This window comes from Helianthus annuus, chromosome 16 (genome assembly GCF_002127325.2).
Source record: "Helianthus annuus cultivar XRQ/B chromosome 16, HanXRQr2.0-SUNRISE, whole genome shotgun sequence".
NCBI lineage: Eukaryota > Viridiplantae > Streptophyta > Magnoliopsida > Asterales > Asteraceae > Helianthus > Helianthus annuus.
This window is the reverse complement of record NC_035448.2, coordinates 157,777,737-157,789,359: the sequence shown is the minus strand read 5'-3', so window position 1 is coordinate 157,789,359 and position 11,623 is coordinate 157,777,737. Positions and strand designations below refer to the sequence as shown.

Sequence of the window (11,623 nt, the reverse complement as noted above, 5' to 3'; positions counted from 1 at the left end):
TTGGCGCCCACCGGTTTTTTCTATAACCATCTTCATCTTCTTTTTTCTGAGTTTTTGACATCTTTCGTCCTTCGATCATGACTAGTCAAGGAATCATTCACGAGTTCGGCTTCGGAGCCAATTCTAACGCGGCGTTGGGTGAAGGAATCCAAAACCTCCAAGCCCAGCAAATCGAAGAAATTGGTGAAGTCGAAGTAACCAATACTGGGGGACCGCGCGGGAGCATCACCCGCATCACTCAGACGGTCACCCCAGGGAATAACGGCGAGGGACCTTCAAACCCAACACCACCTCAGAATGTTTCAGCTTTGCTAGGGTTACCAGAAGGCGAAACTCCAGCCTCATGGTATGCCAAGAATATCGCCACGATAAACGCAGCGTACCAATCTCTGATTGCGCAGCAAGCAGTCTTGATGGCAGAACCGTCCTTGGTCACTCCTCAAAGTCAGGGGGCACGCCAGATGCCCCCACCGCCAAATCTCCAAGGCAGAATCAACAGGCCATCCCCACCAGGCGTCTAAGCGTGCAGGACACGCGTGACACCAAGGGAGAAACGGAAAGCTACTACGACTATCCGTCAAACCTTCAAAGAGGGCCTGTTCATAGCCGGCTCACGCCGCGCAACATGAACAACGAATGGGAGGAGACAGACCCGAATGATCCAACTTGGGAAGATGACGAGGGCTCATCAGTCTTCAACCGCTTGCAGAGGAATCACGAATACTTCAAACCGCGACAACATGTCGGGTATACAGAAGAAGCTGAAAGGGATTTCCGCCTGGCCTACAGGCCAGCGGAAGCTGCGGAGCATTCAAAATTCATCCCGAAAATCGCACTAGCGCCGCTTTCAAGAGAAAAGTTACCTCCGACTGTCGGGAAGTTCAACGGATTGACTGATCCGGATGATCACGTCAGAACTTTCACCAGCGTAGGTTGCTTGGGTGGTTGGAACATGCCTATGTGGTGTCACTTGTTTATTCAAACCCTTACCGGGGCTGCTCGCGCCTGGTTCGACAGCCTTCCACCAGGGAAGATCAAATCATGGGTAGATTTCAAGACACAGTTTTTGAGCTACTTCAGCCAACAACGACGCTACCAGCGTGACACTGCTGAAGTAGAAGATATCTGGCGAAGGGATGGTGAAGGTCTGGAAGATTTCATCACCCGTTTTAACAAGGAATGTTTGGAGATAGGCGGCGTAAGCGAACAACTCATGCGTTGTCATTTCAAGAAAGCCATTCGCTGTGATCAGGGGTGTGCATGGGTCGGTTTGGGTCGGTTTTTACTATTATCCATAACCATAACCGATAGTTCGGTTATGGAGTTTTGGTAACCATAACCATAACCAAACTTCAGTTATGGTTAATCGGTTATGAAGTCGGTTATGGTTCGGTTTTGGTTAATTTCGGTTAAATAACCAAGAAAGGTTTGAAATAAATAGGGTTGTGCACGATTTGAACTTAGCTTGAGCCTATTTTATAAGATAACGAAGACTAAACTTTTTGGTTAAACTGCCGATTTAGAGTTCTTTTTAATAACGTAATTCTCAAACAAAAACAATTATGGCCATAACACCTTAGTTCTTTATCAAAATAAATGACATCTATATCAAGATTATTTTGTTACTAACATACTTTTATCTTAGTAAAAACCCTCTATATGGTTTTGTAAAACACAAATCTATTATATAAAGTTAACATCGCAACTTCGGTTCGGTTTCGGTTATATTCGGTTAACCAAAGCTTCATAACCATAACCATAACCGATTGAGCGGTTATACGAAGTTTCATAACCATAACCATTGGTTATATTGGTTATCGGTTATTAGTGGTTCGGTTATGTCGGTTATGGTTCGGTTATTGGTTATGGTGGTTAATTTGCTCACCCCTAGCTGTGATAGTCTCATCAGAACTATCACAGGCAAAGACGGAATGCCAAAAGAATGGGATAAACTCATGGAAGCCGCAAAAATTGTTGCGCAAACCGAAGAATCACTCCCTGGGAACAAAAGTTATCACTCTGAAGATCGATTCTCCAGAGGGAACACGCGCGACAACAACAGGCGCAACAGATACAAGGGTAATGATTGGAAGTCTGGGAGACCAAGGGGCCATGATGAAAGGCCGCGCTATAGGGAGGACGCGGGTGAAACAATAGACCGGATCGGTTACAGGAAAGCAGTCAAGGATGATAATCGTGACAAGCACTGGACTCCGCTCATAAAAACGCCAAAAGAGGTATTGATGATGGAGAACCACGATTTCAAGGCTCCCAGACCTATGACGAACAAGAAGGGGCAAGATCCCAACTTGTACTGTGATTTTCATAAAGACTCAGGGCACCTGACCGATGATTGCTATAGTTTGCGCCAAGAGATCGAGAAAGCGCTAAAGAGCGGTAAGCTAAGCCACTTGGTGAAGAACGTGCACAAGGAAACTCGTTAGCTCCAACGCCACGACGAAGGAAATCACAAGAAAGTCCGACGCTTAGAGACCCACATGGTCAACGGACCGAGATACAGCGCAAAAGAGAAAGGCAAACGCCCCTACGAGCCTTCATGGCAAGAGCAACAGGTCATTTTCCCGGTAGTGCGCGGCTGTCCTCGCGCCACACAACCCTCGTCATTACTGGTATCATCGGCCATTATGAAACGGAGTACATATTCATTGATCCAGGAAGTACAGCCGACATCATTTATGAACAGTGTTTTAACCAATTTGATGAAGAGGACAAAGCGAGACTCGAGCCAGTTGACTATCCTTTGTCCGGATTTTGCAACGAGATGGTTTTCTCACTTGGTCAAATCAGCTTCCCCGTCACGCTGTCTGACGGGAAACATTCAAGAACAACAAGCGTGAATTTCATGGTGATGCCCGTCAAGTCGAGGCATGATGTGTTAATTGGGAGGGAAACCTGTAGGTCCCTTTTCTCGGAGGATCGAGAATAAACCTAAACCTTGTTATACAAACTCACTAGCGAGTGCGGAATCCAAGCTAGCGAGCAAACCGGGATGATGCAAGAACAAACACAAGAACACACAAGACTCAACGATTAACACCACTTGTATTAATGCGTAGAAAGTTTCCGGTTACAAGCACAATGTTTACAATCAGTTTGCAAACTCTCAAAGTGTGTGTGTGTGTGTTTTCAGCAGAGTATCCTCTCTATCTCTCGGATATGCTCTCTCTTGGTGTCTTTTTGAAATACAACACACTGCATGGGTATATATACCCATACACAGCAGGTCTTGGTCGAAGGATCCGATAGATGGTCCGAAGGATCATCTATCGATGACAACATGTTCGAATGATCAGCAATGACCTCGAAGGATGATCCTTCGAGGTCCAACAATTCGAAGCATATCTTTCGATTACCTCGAAGGATCGACAGTATCCTTCGAGGCTATCCTTCGATTCAGACTAGCATATTACAAACAGATTGACCAAGTCAAACTAGGAGGATAGTTGACTTGGTCAACTTACAGACTAACTTTGGACATCGTTTATATACAGACCGAATACAGACAAAGTACAGACACAAGTGCACCAACAAACTCCCCCTTGGCTGTAGCTTTGTCTTTATCTTCTATAGTTGTAGACTCGTCTCGAACTTCGACGGTCTTTGGTCTTCGAGTTACCAAACTCTGATGTCCTTACAAGTCTTCAATGTCGGAGGATCTTCAAAGTCTTCACGTCTTGAAAGCAGAGAGTGTATCAGCAAACTACCCGTATCATGTAGGAAGTGTGTTGACAAACTCCCCCTTAACATAAGCTCCCCCTTGAGTTATGCTCGTGAAATACTTTAACTTTATGAAGTGAGATCCTTGTGGTGTTGATGATTGTCAGCGGCTACTCGATCATCTTCATCTCTTGAGCGCCTTCTCGTCGTGTCTTCATTCCAAAGCTTGTCATCGACCATGTTCTCCTAGCCTTTAGAATCTGCACATGCAAGAAATCTAAACGCGTAATGAGAACAACTGCTTGGAATATAGTATAAACAAATGACACACGAATGACCATGTCATAATCAAACACTGTCCGACAGTTTGAAAGTTGAATAAATTTGTCAATTTCAGTCTTTAACTTTCAAAACATGCAAATTTCGACCGTTTATGAAGATTTAGTCAGTTCGGTTTTCGTTCAGGTTTCAGGCAACGAAGACTCGAGCTCCAACATCGTACGATCGAAAATAAAGTAGAAAGAAAATCTTTTTGGCTTTTATAAAGTTTATATTAAAACACAGCTAAAATCTTTTTGGTATTTTTGAAATTAAAAGACAACAATTTAAAATCCTTTGAGTGTTATCAAACGACATCACCGCTAATGTCGTGCTGATATGCACCAAACGACGAAACTGTTTAGAAAGAAAAACAATAAAAAAATTAAGCAGTAAATAACTATATACAGACATTCTTTTTGTGAGTTTCGAGGGTAAGAGAATCATATCAGTGTACGGTCATGCCAAAACACTCTTGTTGTTCAGTTAGTTAACATTAAGATAAGCATCCTATAACAATTATCGGTATTGTTGTCCACTTAAGCTCAACTTATCAGATGTAATCATGGCGAGGGGATACGTTAAGGTATGATTTATACTTACCGACCGGTGTTCATCCACATCACGACACATTCCCGTATCAAGGTATGCACGAGAGTTCATCTTACCGGTGAGTATACCGATTATCATCTGTTTGACCGTATAAATTGTGAGAGACTCACTTATTTTGATTTGAAAACAAGCCCTATGTGATATAATCACTTATTGATGAGGAACTTGATTTTCATATGCATGAGGGCACAGGTGCAAGTCCGTGAACAGGTCAGTACTTCCGTACAGCAGAGAGACGAACTTGACACCCGGATAAATGTGATATAATATCACTTATTTGTTTTGGACATGTGATTGTTTATCACTTATTGAGGTCGAATGCAGTATGTAATATGTACACGTATGTATAGTATCATGGAAGATCTAGACTTGCGTCCCCGTTATTTTTCGGTAAAAGATACAACCATGATACCCAGATGATAAGCAGCATAAAGACCGAATATCTCAGAACCTCGGCAATCTATCAAACGAAATTTCGGTACTAAGACCATATGCCAATGAATGGTTCCCACCTGGTCTTCAGTTGATTAGGATTTATATCACCCTGCACACTTTAAAATGATTGTGAGCCTACCGATACATCTTATATAGAGCTGCTTATCGTTTTTCATTTAAGGTTTAAAGAGGTTTGGATAGACCACTGATGTACTATCATTTTCTCTTTTGCTCTCCAGGAAACTCATTTTTGTTTTTCTATTGTTTTTGTGGTTTTTGAATTTTTCGATGTTTTTGGATTTTCTGATTTTTGGATTTACTCCCCCTAAAATCAATAAACTAAGACAAATTTAAAACACACAAAGATATTTACAAAAATGATTTTCCGATGTTGGTTTACTCTTGCTTGACCTTAATGCCGTTTACCAATAATAAGAAGTCAAATCTGGATTTGTCAAAAGCTTTGGTAAATAAGTCGGCACGTTGGTCATCGGTGTGGACCTTAACAACATCGATTAGCCTTTTCTCAAAGCAATCACGTATGAAGTGATATTTGATTTCGATGTGTTTGGTCTTTGAATGCTGCACAGGATTTTTAGTGATATCTAAAGCAGCAGAATTATCAACGTATATAGGAGTAGTTAGGAATTCAAAACCGTAGTCCCGCAATTGTTGTTGGATCCAAAGAACTTGTGAACAACAACTTGAGGCAGCAATGTATTCAGCTTCGCATGTTGATGTAGCGACACACGTCTGCTTCTTGCACTGCCATGTGACTAGGCGATTTCCTAAAAACTGACATCCAGCCGTTGTGGATTTGCCGTCGATTTTACATCCTCCAAAATCAGAATCACTGAATGCGACCAAGTCAAAGTTATTATCCCTAGGATACCACAGACCGGTGTCGGGGTAAGCCTTCAAATAACGAAAAATCCTTTTGACAGCTGCAAGATGTGAGGCCTTCGGATTAACTTGATATCTGGCAAGTAGGCACGTTGGGTACATTATATCTGGCCTTGATGCTGTGAGGTACATAAGGGATCCGATCATCGCGCGGTAGTATGAAGGGCTAACAGGTTCACCCTTCAAGTCAGGAGTTATTCCGTGATTAGTTGGCAATGGGGTACCAATGGGCGTTGCATCGGACATCTAGAACCGGCTCAAGATGTCTCCAACATATTTAGTCTGATGGATGAATATCCCAGACTCCGTTTGTTGCACTTATAGGCCCAAAAAGAAATTCATTTCCCCCATAGCACTCATCTCGAACTTATCCTGCATGATGCGCTCGAAATTCCTACACAAAACATCATTAGTAGAACCAAAAATAATATCATCAACATATACCTGTACCAGAAGAAGATCTCCATCTTGTTCTTTGATGAAGAGTGTACAATCGATAAGACCTCTTCGAAAACCGTTCTCCAGCAGATATGTAGATAAGGTTGCATACCAAGCTCGTGGCGCTTGATGAAGACCATAGAGAGCTTTGTTGAGCAACCAAACCCGATCGGGATGAACAGGATCTTCAAAACCTGGAGGCTGTTCGACATATACCTCTTCTTCAACCACACCATGTAGAAATGCACTTTTGACGTCCATCTGGTAAACCTTGAATCCTTTGAATGAGGCATAAGCCAGAAAGATCCGAATAGCTTCCAGACGTGCAACAGGTGCATAGACTTCGTTGTAGTCGATCCCCTCAATCTGACGAAAACCTTGAACGACTAAACGAGCTTTGTTTCGAATAACCACTCCACGGTCGTCTTTCTTGCATTTGAAGACCCATCGAGTGCCAATCTTCTTGTAGTTCTCAGGCTTTTCAACAAGCTTCCAAACACCAAGCTTGTGAAATTGCTGTAATTCTTCCTGCATGGCTTCAACCCAAGCACTATCTTTCAATGCTTCTTTCCACGACTTTGGTTCTTCTTGTGACACGTAACACGCGAAGGACCAGTCATTTTGTTGACCAGATTCTCTTATAGCCGAATACAAACCAGCATTCCGGTTGTTTCTCAGCTGATTACGCGTCTGCACACCGCGATGGACATCTCCTATTATGTTCTGCTGGGGATGGGTATCGTGAATCCGCATTTCAGGATTATCTGGCACACGAGCATTGATACCCAAATTGGTAAGATTAAGATCAACAACCAACTCCACACCAGGAATGTGGGTAGAGGTGGATGCATTCCCTTCAGCAGTATCTATATTCTGCGTATGAGGTGTATCTACAGAAGCACCTTGAACAGGAGCAGCTGGAGCTGAAGATCCTTCAGCTGCATCATGATATTCATCATCTTCAGAAGAGTCATTATAATCAGCAGCATCTTCAAAAACCTCATTTTGAACCATATTGTTGACTGACGAAGAAGCTTGAGGGTCAACAACAATAGGTCTAACCAATGGCGAGACAACAGCGTTGTCACTTTCCAACAACATCCGAGCAGCTGCTGATTCTTCATCAAAGGTTGGCAGATTGAAGGAGTCAAATAGCCCATCATAATCGAACATCCACGGATCACCCGGAGCCCTAACAGGACTCGTGTACCTTTGAACCCTAACTTCGCTCCATAGCTCAATCTTCTTGGTAGCTAGATTCCAAACACGAAAATTCGGAGTAGCATATCCAAGGAAGAATCCCTCGATAGCTCTTGCACCAAACTTTCCACCTGGCTCAATCATAGTACACGGAGCACCAAACGGTTCAAGGTAAGAAAGATCCGGTTTCCTTTTCTGAAGGAGTTCGAAGCAAGTCTTGCCATGTCTCTTAACTGTAAGAACTCTGTTTAACGTGTAGCATGCAGCCGATACAGCCTCTCCCCAGAATTGAATAGGGAGTTCCGACTCTACTAACATTGTTCTTGCAGTTTCTATAATCGTCCGATTCTTCCTCTCAGCGACACCATTTTGTTGTGGAGTATAACGAGAACTGTACTCATGAAGAATGCCTTTAGAAGTACAAAACTCATCCATAACTTGATTCTTGAATTCGGTTCCATTGTCGCTTCGGATCCTTTTCACTTTCAACGTATAGAGATTTTCCAACATAGTGAGAAGGTCCTTGAGGATGCCAGGAGTTTCACTCTTGTGTGCCATAAAGGATACCCAAGAAAATCTAGAGTAGTCATCAGTAACTACTAAACAATAAGCATCACCAAACGTTGTCTTGTGCTTCATAGGTCCAAAAAGATCCATGTGAAGACGTTCAAGAGGCATGCTGACAGTGTTGATTTTCTTCAAAGGGTGAGACTTCTTTGTTTGCTTCCCTTTTTGGCACGAGACACAGATATCTTGTAGATGAAAACTTCTTACAGGCACACCATTCACAAGGTTATTTTTCACCAAATGGTTCATTTTTCTCAAGTGAATGTGTCCCATTCTTCTGTGCCAAGATATAGACTCCTTTTCTGTGGCTTTTGAGACAAAGCAAGTGACTTGTGCAGATGTAGTAATCGCTTGGCTCATGTCGAGAATATAAAGATCATTAACTCTCGGAGCCGATAAGAGAATCCATTCTTGTGGAATTTTGAATCCAGGTTTCAGCACATAGCAACCAGCATCATCAAAAATCACTGAGAACTTTTTATCGCAGATTTGCGACACACTCAGAAGATTGTGATCAATTTGCTTCACATAATTGATCTTATCAAAGCACACGATACCATTGGAGATACTTCCTTCTCCAGTGATGTACCCACCTTTATCACCCGCAAAAGCAACATACCCTCCTCTAATATTTCTCACGTCATACAGGAGCCGTAAGTCGCCGGTCATGTGCCTGGATGCTCCACTATCAACAATCCAATGACTATTAATAGTTCCTCCTAGAACATCCTGCAAATGTCAATTAAACACATCAGTTGAGAATGGGGACCCAAGCCTTAGTGGTCTTGGGTCGTCCCTTGGCATCACGAAACGTAAGCTCGATCTCTTGATGGTTTTCAAGAACAACTGCTCCCCCTGAATTGTCACCCGACTTAGGTAACCAAGTTTGATTTGGCCTGCCAGATTTATTTTTATAAACAATTTTTGAAGTTTCTGGTTTTACAGGTTGTGATACACTTGGTTTCCTTTTAACTGTTTGAACTTCAGATTTTAAAGCTTTTTCAACAGTTTTCATGTTCTTACGTCGTTGTTTAGTTTCTTGTTCTTTTACAGTTCGTTTATCTTGTTTAGGTGAAACTGACCGACGTTGAGGGTGAACTGTTTCAGGTGGAGCTTTTTCAACCAATTTCTTCTTTGGAGCATTTGGGCAGTTCCTGATAATGTGCCCAATTTCTCCACATTTGAAACAAGTTCTCCTTTCAACAGACTTAGGAGAACTTGATCGACTACCAGATGTTGAACCTGTAGAACCTGAGGTACTTGCTCTTTCATCACACCCATTTGTGTGTTGGGTGTAATTGTTATCACTGTTACGTTTTAAAATCTTGACTTGTTGTACAAAATCAGTGTTTGATTTGTTTTCAAAAGTCTCAATTTTATCTGTACCTTTTGATGCTACAAATTTAACATCTTTTCCTTTCTTCGTGTAACGAGCTCCTTTTGATTCAACCTCAGCTTTTGGCTTTGGAGCTCGTTGTTGTTGTTTACCCTTAGAAGCAGTCGGTTGTTGAGTGGTTGGAGATTTTTGATTACCAAACTGTTTTCTAATCTCAGCCTTAGGAATTGGATCACATTGTGTTACAACAATTCCCGGAAGTGTTTTTCCCAAAAATTTGTTTGTATTGTCTTCAAAGACTTTGTCAATCAAAGATTTATTTACATTTTTAATTGGAAAAACATGATCTGAGTAGATTTTATTATCTCCAACCAAAGTGTACAACACATTACTGCTTTTAACAGTAGACACACCTGGCTGATCAACTTTGACAGGATCAATCACTTGCTTCTTAACAGATGGAACCTCAGGAGTATCAGGATCACAAAGGATGTGATTCTCTCGTGGAATATCTACTCCTTTCATCTTGCTAAGTGATTTATCCTGATCACTTACAGCCACTTCTGATTCATCATCCGATGTCTCATAGTCCTCGATAATTGGAGGACTTTGCTTCATGGATGGTGAAGTTTCTTGTTCCTTAGAGGCTGTGTTTGAAGAATTGTCCGGTTTGAACCCAAGGCCAGTAGCAAACTCCTCAACATCAAGAGGCACACTGGGTTCATACCGAGGCATTTCTTCCTCATCAGGCATCTTGGTATAGTTGTTCATCAAGGGGGGCGGACATTTGTTATACCCTATGCCTTTCTGATTTCCCTTTAGTTGTTGAACATCGATGATGTGATCAAGCACAAATTGGGAGTTAGAATAACTATCCAATTTCTGTTTGATCGCATCATGTTCGCATTGGGCAATGGCTATTTGCTTTTTAGTTTCTTCCACAATGTTAATATATTCATTTATACTCACTTGCTTGTGGTAAACTACTTTATTAACGTCGGACACATTTTTCTTTAAAGTTTCTATTACAGATTTAAATTCTTTTTCATTCCGGGTTAAAGCCATGTTTGCCTCTTTGCATTTCGATAGTTCAATAACCAAATTCTGGTTATGACTATGAAGCTTTTCTGATTCAAGCTTCATCTCAGCACATGAGCTACAAATACTAGGGGCAGGAGGTTCAGAATTTACCTGACTAGTAGAGGCTGAACCATTTGCCATAAAGGCAGTTTGAAAAGAAAAAGCTCCATCTTCAGAAAATAGCTTTTCCATTTCCGTTGATGTAGCAGCAGCCTTCCTAATCAGAATTGATTTCTGACACTTAAGCTCATCAGCTTCATTCAGAAGATCCTGAATATCTTCACTTTCTTCCTCCTTCTCATCAGGCTCTGAGTGATTATCCCCAGAAACAGAGCCTTCTTCATCCGAACTTCCAGAATAACCAGAACTGTCATCGCTTCCAGAAGATTCTTCTTTATGAACATGCTCGATGACCTTAGCATACAAGGCAGTTCCACTTCCCTGATCACCTTCACCAAACTGCACCGACCAGTCACATCCTTCATCAGCTTGAACAGCCAAAGCCCGATTGTGATTGGTAGTTCCAGGCTGTCTCTGATTGTTATTCACTGCCACCATCCTCCTTTCACGGTTTTCTTGTTGGGCATTCACATTCGTCTGGTTTCTGAAAGGGTTGTGATTGCCGTGTTTTGTTGGTCGAGTGCACTCACGTTTAAAGTGCCCTTTCTCGCCACAGTTAAAGCACGTGACGGCATTAATATCAAACCCATACTTCGTGTTTTTCTTTCCTTCCAACGAAGTTCTTCCAGTTCGTGCCATGAAATCTTTTGCCCTTCTAACCGCACTAGCAAAAGCCCATTTAATATCCATCAACTCCATTTCTTCCTTGTCGATCTGATCATAATCTTCATTGGTCATGTTGATGTTTCCAAGTTGACCAGCTACCAAACCACAGTAAGCACTGACCATGGTATTGATAATTTCCATATGCTCCTTAGCAACTTCAATGCTAAGGTGTGAAAGATTTGAGTTGTCGACTCGGATTGTGTGAGGATTTTGGGGTTGAGGTTTAGGATGGCTTGTGTAATGAGCTTGCTGTTGTTGTTGTTGAGGTTG

General features: G+C 42.0%; 1 protein-coding gene across 1 annotated transcript; it reads left to right on the top strand.

Moving 5' to 3' along the window:
* Positions 1 to 625: 625 nt before the first annotated feature.
* LOC110919819 lies at positions 626 to 2,444 on the top strand. The gene is made up of 2 exons (XM_022164073.1): positions 626 to 1,244; positions 1,921 to 2,444. Exons 1-2 carry the CDS (start codon positions 626 to 628, stop codon positions 2,442 to 2,444), a joined length of 1,143 nt encoding a protein of 380 aa, XP_022019765.1.
* The last annotated feature ends 9,179 nt before the right edge of the window (positions 2,445 to 11,623 follow it).